The 14,132-nt window shown below is 36.5% G+C and overlaps 1 protein-coding gene across 1 annotated transcript; it reads right to left on the bottom strand.

The window, feature by feature from the left end:
* Positions 1-272: 272 nt before the first annotated feature.
* LOC136840522 (uncharacterized protein F58A4.1-like) lies at positions 273-13,868 on the bottom strand. The gene is made up of 5 exons (XM_067107173.1): positions 13,763-13,868; positions 8,572-8,658; positions 4,254-4,428; positions 3,946-3,981; positions 273-527 (listed from the first exon to the last, which is right to left on the bottom strand). Exons 2-5 carry the CDS (start codon positions 8,623-8,625, stop codon positions 415-417), a joined length of 378 nt encoding a protein of 125 aa, XP_066963274.1. The 5' UTR covers positions 8,626-8,658; positions 13,763-13,868; the 3' UTR covers positions 273-414.
* Positions 13,869-14,132: the final 264 nt, after the last annotated feature.

Below are 14,132 nucleotides of genomic sequence, written 5' to 3'. Positions count from 1 at the left end.
AAGCTCAGCGGACAAGGCCCAGTGACAGGTCTCCTGGCGCCTTTCTAAGAGGCCGTTTATTTTTTCCAGATCTAAATTAATGGTCCTCTTCCCCAACCCTAAAGTTCATTTGAATTTTTGTATACACGCTGTTAAAACTCTCTGCGTTTGTTGACCTAGGCAGTAAATTAAGACAAATGTTGAGGTAGTAACCGTAAACCAAACGCGCACTGGTGTTAGCAGATTCAAAATGAGAGGTAGAGAGAGAAAGGAAATTATAATAGTAGCTTTTCTTGGATTATCACAAGAATACATAGAGTCTGTTATCTGTACAAAACTGCCCATACTTCAGTCTTTACTTCAGAAATCACCTCATTTACGTCTGATATAACAAGACTCTTCTTACTGGTCCTTGCCAGGCGTTTCCAGGTGGCTTTACCGGAAACAGAGAAGATGTTTCACTTTCAAAAGGTAGATTCCTCCCATGATAAGAGCCACACCTGCGAGGGAGCCGAGTACGATGCCGCAGATGGCTCCAGGAGACAGCTCTGTAATAAAGGCAAATGCAATTATACGCTCTCTTTCTCTCTCTCTCTCTCTCTCTCTCTCTCTCTCTCTCTCTCTCTCTCTATTAACCTATACCTAGTATACATACTTACAAATTTTAGAGCTTGGAATCAAAAGAATAATGTCAAATTAAAAACGCATATGCAAAGACACACATGCACACACACATGTATAAATATGTATATGTATGTACATATGTATATAATATATATATGTATATATATATATACATATATATATATATAAATATAAATTTCTGACTCACATCAAGATCGAGCCCAGGTCTTTCAATTGAAAGGCAAGGGCGCTGCCCACTAGGCCATACAAGTCAGAAGTTGGAGCCTGAGGGCAACTGCACCCAAGGAATTACCTGGGCAAGCTAATTGCTTGCATACCAGCGTGTTTTCCCCAACTTCCCGACTCAGCAATGACCCAATTGACAGCATTTCATTCGACTTATCCCCTCTGAGTGAATAAGATAGATTGCCGAGTCGGGAAGTTGGGGAAAACACGCTGGTATGCAAGCAGTTAGCTTGCCCAGGTAATTCCTTGGGTGCAGTTGCCCTTAGGTTCCAACTTCTTTTATGAGTAGTATGGCCTAGTGGGCAGCACCCTTGCCTTTCAATTGAAAGACATGGGTTCGATCCCGATGTGAGTCAGAAATTTATTTCTGTTCCACACGTGATTGTGTGTTGATTATTTTAAAGTGGTAAGTGGATCAGCACCTCCGGGTCTCAATTCCTCGACACAGTACCTTCCAACAAATCCAGTCAACAGTCATACCACTGAGCCATCAAGAGAGGTGTAAGTTAATCCCGAATCTGCTGTACTTATTTACCCATCCAGAGCAGGAAATTGTACTCAGCTTCGGCATTAACCCTCCTCCATCATGATAGCTCACTGGTAAGTTGGAACACGCAGCTCTTATTATGTGATGGAATCTAGCGGAGATATTTATTCAGTAAAAATTACAAGCTTTCCAGGACTAGCAGTCTCACTGTCAAGTATCCATCGAATGACCGACGTGTGGTCCAGCTGTATTTATAAGTGTGGGGAAGTGGGTTAAAGCCCTTATACCTGCGATTATCCTCCGTCTCCTGTGTAGCTCCGCCCTCATGACCTTGGCCTTTCTCTGGCCGCGATTCTTTCCAAGTGTGGATTTTCCATGCGGTTTGTGTTTTTGTGTTGCTTTTCTATTGCAGAGTATATGATTTTTCTTGACAGGCTGTCTTTAAATCCGTTTCCTGCGTTGCCTGCCATTACATTGTTTGCATGTTATGAAGGCATTTTCTACAATCGGCCTGGCCATTTTGTTTGCATTCCTGTACAAAAAATTTATATTTTCCCAGTCTATTTTGTGGTCTTTTTCCCAACAGTGCTTGGCGATTGCTGATGTCTGATTACAGTGACTTATGTTTTGTAAATGTTGTTTGGCTCGTTCTTTGCAAGGTTTGCCGCTTTCACCGAAGTAACGCTCTTCACAGTCTAGACACGCTGCCATGTATACCCTGCCTCTTACCTCCCCCTCTACCAACTTTTTGTTTCTAACTACTTTATTCTTAATGGTGCTTTTGTAACTGCCTGTCAATCTGAAATTATCTAGCTTGCCTGTTGATGGGTGTAATAGTGTTGCTGTCCGGGACTGTAATTATTTTCTTCCCCCTTCAAATGTTCCTTTTCTATCCCTTCCCTTCCCCCAAAGTAGATTTTTCTTGCCTTAATTAATGTGTGCCCGTTCCCATCAATACTTAGGGTATCCTAATCTCCTAAAACTCCCTCAGGTACTCCAGCTCTTCATCCACCCTAATGACCAACCTTGTCATTAGCCCCATTTTAATTTCTTTTCCATGACTGGAGAACATATGTATGAACTGGTGTGTGTCTTCCTCTTGTGTACCTTAAATTTTAAACTTTCCCCTTCCCTCTTTACCAGTACGTCCAAGAAAGGGATTTCTCCCTTCTTCTCTTGTATTGTGAACTTGATTTGTTCATTTAGCTTATTTATGTTCTCTAGGAACTTGCGTAGTTCTTCCCTTTCTCCCTTATAAATAAAGAAGATGTCAGCCACGTATCTTACCCATTTGATAATGTTTAAGTTCCCTTTTATTTAATTTACCCACCTCTTCGGTTTCAAACCATTCCATAAAAATGTTAGCCAAGCTCAGCGAAAGGCTTGAACCTATAGCCACCCCATTTTTTTGGATGTAATGGTTTTCACCCACTTAAACACATTGATGCTGAGGGCCGCCGACAACAATTTTATCAGAACATCATGATCTATTCCACAAGTGTAAACCCTTTCCTCCATATTCTTTTTTATTACTTCCATCGTCTTCTTGACTGGTATGTTGGTAAACACAGAAGTTACGGATAAACTTGCAAATTTATGATCTTTTACGTTAATTTTGGATAATTCACCTACAAGGTTCATATTATGTTTAAGATGCCCTTCAGATACTAAACCCACCCATTTTCCCATTATGTTGGCAAGAAATTTCTCCAGCCTCCTCTGCAATGACCTCGTTGATGCTATGATAGGTCTAAGCGGGCACCCTTCCTTATGAATCTTTCGACTACCATAAATGTATGGGATCTCTGGGCTTTCCCCTGATATTATTCTACGTTCTAATTCTTTTCTTTTAGTTTTGTCCTATACGCTATATATATACTCTACAATAGAAAAGAAACACAAAAACACAAGAAACCACTTGGAAAATCCACTCTTGGAAAGAATCGCGGGCAGAGAAAGGCCAAGGTCACGAGGGCGGAGCTACACAGGAGACGGAGGATAATCACAGGCATACGGGCTTTAATCCACTCCCCCACACACCTATAAATACAGCTGGACCACATGTCCGGTCATTCGATGGATATTTGACAATGAGGACTGTTAGTCCTGGAGACCTTGTAACTTTTATTGAATAAATATCTCTTGCTAGATACCATCCGGTTTCAGTGAGGTCCAGTCAGTAATTGCATAAACACACTGATAATTGTAAAGTAAGTGATAAATATATTATATATATATATATATATATATATATATATATATATATATATATATAAACTTTATATATATATATATATATATATACACATATATATATATATATATATATATATATATATATATATATATATATATATATATATATATATATATATATATATATATACACATATACATATACATACACATAATATATATATATATATATATATATATATATATATATATATATATATATATATATATATCAGATGCTGAATATTTGATCAGGTTAATACACCTATTAAGTCATCTGCCGTAAGGAGAAAAGAACATCCCCAGTCAGGAGTATCTGTGGACCTTTTTCTAATATCGGCAAAATGCAAAGAAAAACAAAAATTATTACGTACCATCGCTGCTTGGTTCCTCTGTAGTACTAGAAATATCTGAAAAAAAAAAACAGTTTCAAGATCAGAATTTTACTTTCAGTATTAATCGCGTCAAAGCAGCGTATATTACCAGGAAGTCATGATTATTGTTTTACACAAATGTTATAAGTCCCTATTGTTGGAAAAATTCTCTTTCATTTGTCTGAAGACAACTTATATCGACAGGCTTCCTGGAACCAGGTGATCAGGCCAAAAGCCAGTGAATGCTCAGGCAGGTCTCGCAGGCATAAGTGGACGGGTCGTTCGCTTATACTGGAGGTGAATCTTACCAGTTGTACTTCCTGAAGAAAGGTCATTCTCGTCGGTTGTTTTTACTGGTGTTGTTGTTGCTGACGTTGTTGTTGCTGATGCTGCTGTTGGTAATATAGAGGTTGCATGACCAGTAGAAGCTGAAGGAAGTTCTGTCGACGTTTTAGTTGCAGGCGTAAGGGTTGTTGGAGATGACTGGACGACGCATTGCATTAGACATGGAAACAGACGAGCATAACATTATAATATCAGTAGAGACTACAAGTCAACCACTTCCCAACAACCACAACCACAAACTCAAAAACTGAAGGGTTGAAAAGAACAACGATGTTACCAAGAACTTTTTTGGGGAGTCATTTTCTTATAAACACACTGAATGTATTTTGAATAGAAATTTCATTAGAAAGTAATTTTATGCAATATTTAAATATTAATCCCACCCCCATTTCCATCTACTTTAAACCGTAAACTTATTGAATTTAGGTGCCGTCTGTGAAATGAAGAATGTTTCATTCCTCCAGCCTTATTTTTTCTCACTCAAAGGTTATGTCTGTGGTTCGTTTGTTTGTTCATTTGATATTGTTTGTCTGTTTGATGGTAGGATTGTGCAAAAACTTATTTGTGAGTTTTTACTTGGGTTTTGTAAATCTTTGGCATTGTGACTGGCGACAACGGATCAGATTTTGGGAGAGATAGAAATGTAACTTTTTAGGAGAAGAGAACTTTTGGATGTTGGGTTGCTCAGCCTTTGCTCCGGTTTGAGGTCTCCTACAACTCTGTTTTGCTAATGTTTTACTTTCAATCCAATTCACGCCATGTAAGAACACGTGGAATAGGGGAACGCAGCACGTGTTTCCAGGTTGTGCAAGACATTTTGCCGTTGGAAGCGATAAATCGTGTCGCTCGGAGGCTGCGCAACTAACTACTCAAAGGCCAAGTGCTGTGGCATTTGCCTCACGTTTCGTACGTACCTGAATCGTTCTGGCCTACTGCCTATTTATCCACCAAGCTGTAAAAGGGTACCAGCGTCTGTTGGGGTAAAAACAATAGGGCGAACAACTTCATCCTCAAAGACTTGCTAAGAAACCGGAGGGTTCCTGGCACGACACCTCCCACAGGGAAATAGGCCTATGCTATATATATATATATATATATATATATATATATATATATATATATATATATATATATATATATATATATATATATATATATATATATATATATATATGTATGCGTGTTTTTGTTTGTGTACGTACAGACATACGGCGAACTCATTATTTCATTCTCAGAAGAGAGTCAACTCCCAGTGACGAACTTGAGCTCATTGTACTTGAGATGATACGTATCTCTTGCACGTTACTGAAGGTTAGCACCTTGAGAACAGGGGTGTAGAGAGCTTGAGTTTAATGCAGTTCATCCATCTGGAATCGAGCTTAAGCTTTGCTGAGATAGAATAAAGCCACGTTTCCGTCCAGAAGCACGGGAGGAGTAAAAAAAAATTAATGACAAACTCTCCGAAGCGAATTTACCTTCGCTATAGCCAAATTTACAAAGGGAGAGAGAGAGAGAGAGAGAGAGAGAGAGAGAGAGAGAGAACAGAAAAGTCAACATTCCAAACATCATACTAGCACCATTTCCTAAAGAAAACGAATGCCTTCTTCACCACAATGCGCATAAATAACATAATTATTATCGCTAGAATTTATCGGTAAAGGACTTTTATAAATTTCTAAACAGGGAAAGCGCTAAATAATTAAAAGCAATAAATGAACAAACCGAATGGGTGATATAATATCCTTGCCGGAGGTACTGAAATGCACTTATATTTTGACGCGTGAATTGTAATTCATAGAAAGAAAACCTCTTGCTAATGTGAGCAAATTGCTAAAAAATTCTCGTATGATATGCAATTTTTTACACTGCAAAGCAATAAGAAAATTAATCGTGTATACGCCATACTGTCCTTCATCAAGAGAAGGAAGTTTCTTTATATATATTACAATTGCAGGCAGAGGAAATTTCCAATAAAGGCTTCTTATCCTTATCAGGTGTTTACGTCCCATTTGTTGACCTAATCTCCTTATCTATCTGGTCTTGCTGGAATAATGCAAATGGACGCGCTCAAGGTTTGGGAACGATAGCAAGGGTTGATTGCGTTTGTGAACCAGAAGCTCTAATTCATAAAAGTTGCTTTTCTAAAGTAAATTTTCAAACATGTTCTTTCCAAGATGAAGTTGCTTTATTAAAATTCACTGTATATATATACAAGGCTCGCATTATGGTACACACACACACACACACACACACACACACACACACACACACACACACACACACACACATATATATATATATATATATATATATATATATATATATATATATATATATATATATACATGTGTGTGTGTGTGTGTGTGTGTGTGTGTGAGTCAGAAAATGTATAAATTTGCTGTTGATGGTTTTGGCTTCAAATACCTGAATTCCACTGTTGATGAACACAAATAATTTGATGCAGCTTATACACACATATCACCAATGTGTGAGATGGTGAAGACGGAAAGTCCCAGTGTTGAGGATGTTACTTACGTCCCGACGATCGAAGCTTAAGTCTTTTTATTTGTGTAAGGGCCACTGGTGAAAGCAGCTGGCCTGGTGCTGGATGGCAACAAGTCTAAACGCAGAGTTTATCATCCGCAGATCATCGTTGTTATGGCTCATATTGCGTTTCACATTCAAGAGGAGAAAAAGGCTACAAAATTATCTTTGAACAAATAAGATTTAGCAGTGTGCATATACTCGTATAATGCTGCGGTTTGAAGTAAGTATACCTTAGTTTTACCAGACCACTGAGCTGATTAACAGCTCTCTTAGGGGTGGCCCGAAGGATTAGACTTACTTTACGTGGCTAAGAACCAATTGGTTATTTAGCAACTGGACCTACAGCTTATTGTGGAATCCGAACCACATTATAGCGAGAAATGATTTTCTATCACCAGAAATAAATTCCTCTAATTCTTCATTATCCGGCCGGAGACTCGAACTCGGGCCTAGCGAGTGCTAGCCCACAACTCTACCGACTCGTCCAACGAGGAACTTGCTGCGGTTTTGAACTTGACCGCACAGGTGACTGTGACTAGACTTTCCAGATAACAAAATGTGCAGTCCTTTGATCCATCTATAAATCTGCAATTTTCTGTGAACTTGAAGATCTTGCAATTAACGTAAATTAGGCATAGATTAATCTGTCCCAGCTTTTCTCCAGTTTTTTTTTTTTTTTTTTTTTTTGTTAGACGATGTTCTACAGCAGTGCAGTGGTTCTTGACCTTTTTCATCCTATGAACGCCCGAGATCCTATGAGCGCCCGAGACTCTTCAGGACATTACCGTAACCCCTATAATAAATTTTGAAATGGTGAACCATGTGAAATTGTAAGATAAAACAAAACCATAGGAAGTCCATGGTTTATTGAAAATGCCACAAACAAGATCTTGAAGAATTCCACATAGCCTCTACGAATGCCAGAACACTGTAAATTCCACTGAACTCTTGAACATCATACAAATAATAAAATCTTCTCATTTGCTCAGTGGGGCGGTTGAAATTGTTTTGCAGCCATAAGTCTATCCAAGTGAGGAGCAGTGCTCGACAGGTAACAAGTTGCACTCACCAAACTGGTAAAAGCCCAACTGGCTAATCCAAATATATGAAAATAAATTATATCCTCCCGAACCCTTTGTGACGACCTGAGAAACCCCAGACGACCCCCTGGTTAAGAACCGCTGTTCTACGGTAATAAACAAAGACAAATGATTAAAATTTGCAAGAGTAGGCAGTGCTAGCTATAAACAATAGCAAGTGGGTCTTCTTTTCTCCTTATTCGTTCTAATTTATTTATATTATGTTTTCTAAATCTCTATAAGATTTCTTCCCCTAGTGTTATTTTTCCTCACTTAATCTCGAATTATTACTTATTACTCAATTAATTTTCAAGTTTATCTCCTTGTTATGAAACGCAGTGTGTAACCAGCTATGATGCTTTGTTCCGTAGGTAGCAATAATGGTTTACAGTTAATGAACTCCAAGGTTAAGCTTTCGCTCGTCCGGCCAAAGCCACCCTCTCTCACCACTAGCCTGTGTGTGAGTGAGTGAGTGAGTTAGTGAGTGAGTGTGCAGAGTGGAGATTCTCGGCTTGATTCGGTCGAGCTCTGAAATCGGGCTTCAATCACGACCCCGTAGCATTCTGCTGCCTTTTTCAGCTTACCTGAGACTACAGACAAGACAAAACCTTAACTTTTCCATAAAAGAGTAAATCTTATCATTGAAGTTACTTACAGAAAGAGAAAACACTGCTGGCAAAAGAAATAATATCAGGGCTCCACGGATCATCGTGATAGATTCTTCAGAGAGCAACTTCCCTTCCTGTAAATGAATATAAATATAAGCTTCATGAAATGGTGGAACGTAAGTACTGTAATATGTTCATAATATTCTCTCTCTCTCTCTCTCTCTCTCTCTCTCTCTCTCTCTCTCTCTCTCTCTATATATATATATATATATATATATATATATATATATATATATATATATATATATATATATATATATATATATATATATATATATATATATATATATATATATATATATATATATGAAGACGTTGTTATCCGAGGAAGACCTCTTTTGCCTTATGTATGAACAATCTTTGAAATTTACCAAATCTTTACCAGAGAAAATTTCCCAGAGTTATGTCAGGGTGTAAAATTTGGAATCAAATATATAATGGCATCAGATGAAGAGTTTACACTCGGAACTGAACCCAGTTCGGAGTCGAACCCACCAATCCATCCCTCAGGACGCATAAGTAATTTGCAAGAAACGCAGCATCAATTAACAGAAGAAATACAAGCCTCACTACCAAGCTTCTCAGGTTTTTCCAACTCTCCCATCTTACAAAATCCACAGAGATCAACTTCAGCATCAAAAAGTACTACGCCAGTAGCCAATAACACCAGAAAACGGAAAAGTGAAAGAAAAAGAACACAATTACTAGACCATGGTATGAAACGAAATGAAACTCTGAAAATGTTTGGATATAATACATATATATTTCAGAAAATATGGCTGCTACAATTTTAAAGGACACATATATGCATTTCATAGCTTCAATGCTTTAAGATGTGATGGAAGAATTTTTGGAGTCAGATGGAACTAGGTCGAGAGACTCGATGTAAAATCTTTGTGTTCAGCAAATAGTTTGATTCCTCAGCTATCTGCGTGAGAACCTCAGCAATATTGCCGGTCAGGTGATCTCCGAAGTGTTATGTATATTCGTGAGTACGTGCGTTAATTTGATCTAGATTATGCCAAAATCTGCCCTAAAAGTGAGTTTGATCGTTCATTAACGTGATAGAACTGCAGTTGTCTAGACGTAGCTTTGGAGAGGATCAGGCTTTGAAATCGGCAGATAAGGTAGAGTTTGAAATCTCTGTTTTTATGGGAGGAAATTGAACTTGTGATTTTTACCATGATTTTCTAATCATTATGAACTTTTGAACTGGTGTGGGAGATTTAATATGAATATTCATACCTCTTTTATATTATTATTTTGTTATGTTACGTTTGCCATATCTTGGCTATGCATTTTACACTTTCCATTATTGTGTTTTGCATTTCATATATTTTTGGGAGTTTTCTATCATGTTTAATTCTTTCGACAGATGTCTGTGGACAGTGTAGACTGGTTCGAATAACATGTGGTAGACTGTTTTTTTGACATGACTTTAGTTATTGATTTGGGGAGTATGTGTGAGTTTGGATATTTTCAGGCTATTAGCCATAATGAGACTTCTTTAATCAGAAGTGCTTTGCAGTTCAGAGTTTAGTTATCTGACTCGATAATTCATTTATTATGCATTTTAATCTTTGCTTTGTTTTATTCATTTCTTGTTGGGTTATTTGAATAATAAACCTATTTTTGTAGAAACTATTGCGTTTCTTTAAATAGTCCATTTAATTGCTTTGGTGAGAATGAGTGAGATTCGGGTGGGTGAACTTCGGGAAACGATGAGAGAGAGAGAGAGAAGCGATACACGGTGAGTGAGAGAGAGAGAGAGAGGGAGAGAGAGAGGGAGGAGAAAAAAAGGATGCAAGTGTTATCGTGAGCGAACCTTCATACGCTTTTTCCTGAAGAAAGATTGTTAGAGCACGTTACGTACACTTTCAAAAAAGTGTTAATTCTGTTCTTGTTACATATACGCAAAACTTTGCTGATGAACCCTTTGTAGGAATTGCAATAGCAATCAAGAGTAATATTAGACATAAGATAATAGACGACTTCCAAGACGACTTTTTACCAGTCCAAATTCAAACTAACAAAGGACCAATAGTGATCGCTACATTATTTTCCACTTCCGGATGTCATGAAGTTAATGAACAGGAGAGAACCAACCTACCTCATTGCGGATCTAAATGCCAGACACCAACTATTTGGATATAGGCAATCTAGTTACACAGGACAAGAAATAGTCAGATTAATAAATAAAAAGTATATCATACACTTAGGACCTGATTTCGATACCTTTGTAGCAAATAACAGAAAAGGAAAGCCAGATATAATATTGGGAAATAACAAAATTCACATCAATATTGCCGTTACAATAGGACCAACAACCTCCTCCGATCATATACCAATGGTAATTACATTGTCAACCAATCCAATAATGATTCCATTCTTAGAAATACCAAAAATAAAAAGAGCAAGTTGGGAAAGCTTCAAAAATGAAATAGAAGGAAAAATGAGTAGACAACCAACAATAAATTCAAATTCAAATGAAATAGAAATAACAAAAAAAAAATAGTAGATGGTGAGCTTGAAGAATGGTACAGAAATATAGAGGAAGCAATAAAAAATCATATACCCATAACTAAATACACCACACTTCCACATCCTATTAGTAGTGATAAGTTGAAATTGATACAATGGCACTACAACAACATCCAAAACACAGTACTTATAACAGGGTGGAACAACATATGAATGAGAAGATATGTGTCATTACAAGAACAGTTAGTACAAGAAAACTCAAGATTATATAATCAAAATTGGGAAGACCTAATAAAAACACAGAAATACAGTACAATAACCCAAAACAATTTTGGAACTCCGTTGCAAGACTGATGGGAAGCAAAATTAATACTTCGCCATACATAAAGCACGGGAATGAGAAAATATATGATGGCAAAGAGAAGGAAGTACTGCACAAGGCCTACTGGCAGGAAATATTCCAGATAACGACAACCAACATGAGACAATAGTCAATGAATTCATTGAACAACATAGAAACAGAACAAATCCGCATTATGTAGCTGATATCAGCAGACTCAATGAAGACTGCCCATTAACAAGGAAAATAGAGTTATGGGAAATCAAAATAATAATTAAAAATTTTGAACACAAAGCACCAGGAAAGAGTGGAATTAACAAGGTCATAATTAAAAATTTACCAGACATTGCTTTCGAAAAATTAAGAGAAATATACAACTGGGCTCTCTCAAAGGGATATTTTCCAATTATATTCAAGAATGCAATAATGATTTTGATACCCAAACCAGGAAAAGGTACTAGTCCAATATCATTACTGGAAATACCTGGCAAAATATTTGAAAAAATAATTAACAACAGATTAGTGTTGTTCTTAGAAGGTAATCAGCTACACAATAATAATCAATATGGATTTAGAAAAGGAAGAGGGAGGGACCCACATTGCAATAGCAACAATATATGAGAGTATTGCACTATCACAAAGAAGAAGGTACCTATGTAACCTAATATGTAGAGATATAACCAAGGCATTTGACAAAGTATGGATACAAGACTTCAATACAAAATATTACATCTCAACCTTCCAGACATTTTTGAGAAAATACTATACAACTTCATCAAAGATCGAACAGCAGCAATCAAGTCACAAAATTACATAGGGAATCCATTCCCGTTACTAAGTGGAGTCCCACAAGGATCTGTACTCAGTCCAACACTATTCATATAATATACATCAGATTTGACTTCACCACCAGAGTACTGTACTGATGTCTGCTTTGCAGATGATATAACTCAAATAATTATACACCCAGAAAAAACGCACTCGAAGAAGGGATCCAACTTTGAAAAGACAAGTAGCACAAAAAACAATGAACCAAATTGAAAGAATAAATCAATTTGAAAAGAAGTGGAAGATAAAGACAAATAAATCTAAATTCCAACTAAGTATCAGTGTCTGCTTACAAACCTGCACAAATAATGTTAGATCAACAACCGATGAATTTTACTAAAAGTACAAGAATACTAGGAATGCAATTCGGACAAACAGGAATATCAAGACACGTGAGAGAAAGGCTAAGAATAGCAAGAACACAAAATACAACGCTAAAACGTTTTAGGAATATGAACACAAATATCAAAGTCCATTTCTACAAAAGCCTAATCAGACCAATAATGGAATATCCACCAATACCCACGTGTTTAGCATCGACTTCCAATATAAGTGCATTACAAAAATTCCAAAATAAGATACTAAGGTCCGCAGTGAGAAACAATCAAGATGACGATCTGAATATAGAACAAATACACAAAAAATACGAAGTAGAACCAATTAATCAAAGATTATACAGGCTGGCAACCAACATATGGAGCAAACTAGATCAATACAACAGTGAATTAACAGAAGAATCCGTAGCAGAAGAGAGAAACCACCCAAACAACACAGACCACAGATGGTGGAGAAGAGTATCTTCATATCTTCATCGTGATGAACCTCAACCATTATATTATTAAGAAATGCCTTGTGAAAAAGTAATATTTAGAATTTACTATGTAGGTATCATGCAAAATCATTATGATAATTAACATCAAGGTTAAAATGAGGAAATTGGAACTTATTTTTTTATTTTATTTTATGTTTTAAATATGATTATACTAATAAGAAATAAAATTCAAAATATGCAATATGTATAATTCACCATGTTGTTATAATGTAAAATTATTATTGTATTATGTTAATGTTAGAAAAATTGTACCCTTACCTAAATAAAATTGTGGATAAACCACACTTGACATTACTCTTACTAATATATCACTTCCTAAACTATTCCCTACCATGGTTAGCTAGCTAACTGCCCTCACTCTTCTTTCACCCATCTTACCTATCAGCTAAAAAAAAAGAAGAAGAAGAAGAAAAAAAAAATATATATATATATATATATATATATATATATATATATATATATATATATATATATATATATATATATATATATTATGGGATAAGAATATGATTCCCATAGAATTATTCTTCTTTATCTCAAAGTCAACTGGAAGGATTTAAGTACTTTTTAAGGAAGAAAGAAAAGAGGAGGATCCATATAAAAGGGTTTTAATGAAGAGAGAAATACAAGAAATGAAAAAGTGAAAACTAAAGAAAACGTGGTTACAAGACTACTGTACGTGGAGTAAAACTCTTACCTAAATCGTGCAGCGTCCTTCCACTGGGCTCTTGCTTCCTTACTCGCTTCCTGTGGCTCGAGGTGAACGGACGAACTTTGGTTCGGATTTTTCAGCTAATGGGTCCTCTAGTCTTATCGCAAACGTTATCGTGTTTCTGTTTGACAAGAACGCTTTTAGCCATCTATAAATCCTCTTATACACAAGCTCTCAAATATCCTGTCAACCTCTCCGTCCTCATTACATAATGTTTATTAGTGATATGAATACAGGGTCTTATCGAACTTGATCTTTTTGTTTTCTCATCTTTATTTCCCGAGTTAGGCCAGGAGCAGAAGTTAATACCAAACGCATCTTGCACTTTCTTTAAAACCGTAAAAGGAGTGCCGAT

Source organism: Macrobrachium rosenbergii, chromosome 7, assembly GCF_040412425.1.
Source record: "Macrobrachium rosenbergii isolate ZJJX-2024 chromosome 7, ASM4041242v1, whole genome shotgun sequence".
Classification (NCBI taxonomy): domain Eukaryota; kingdom Metazoa; phylum Arthropoda; class Malacostraca; order Decapoda; family Palaemonidae; genus Macrobrachium; species Macrobrachium rosenbergii.
The sequence above is the reverse complement of the archived record's forward strand: the minus strand, read 5'-3'. Positions and strand labels throughout refer to the sequence as shown.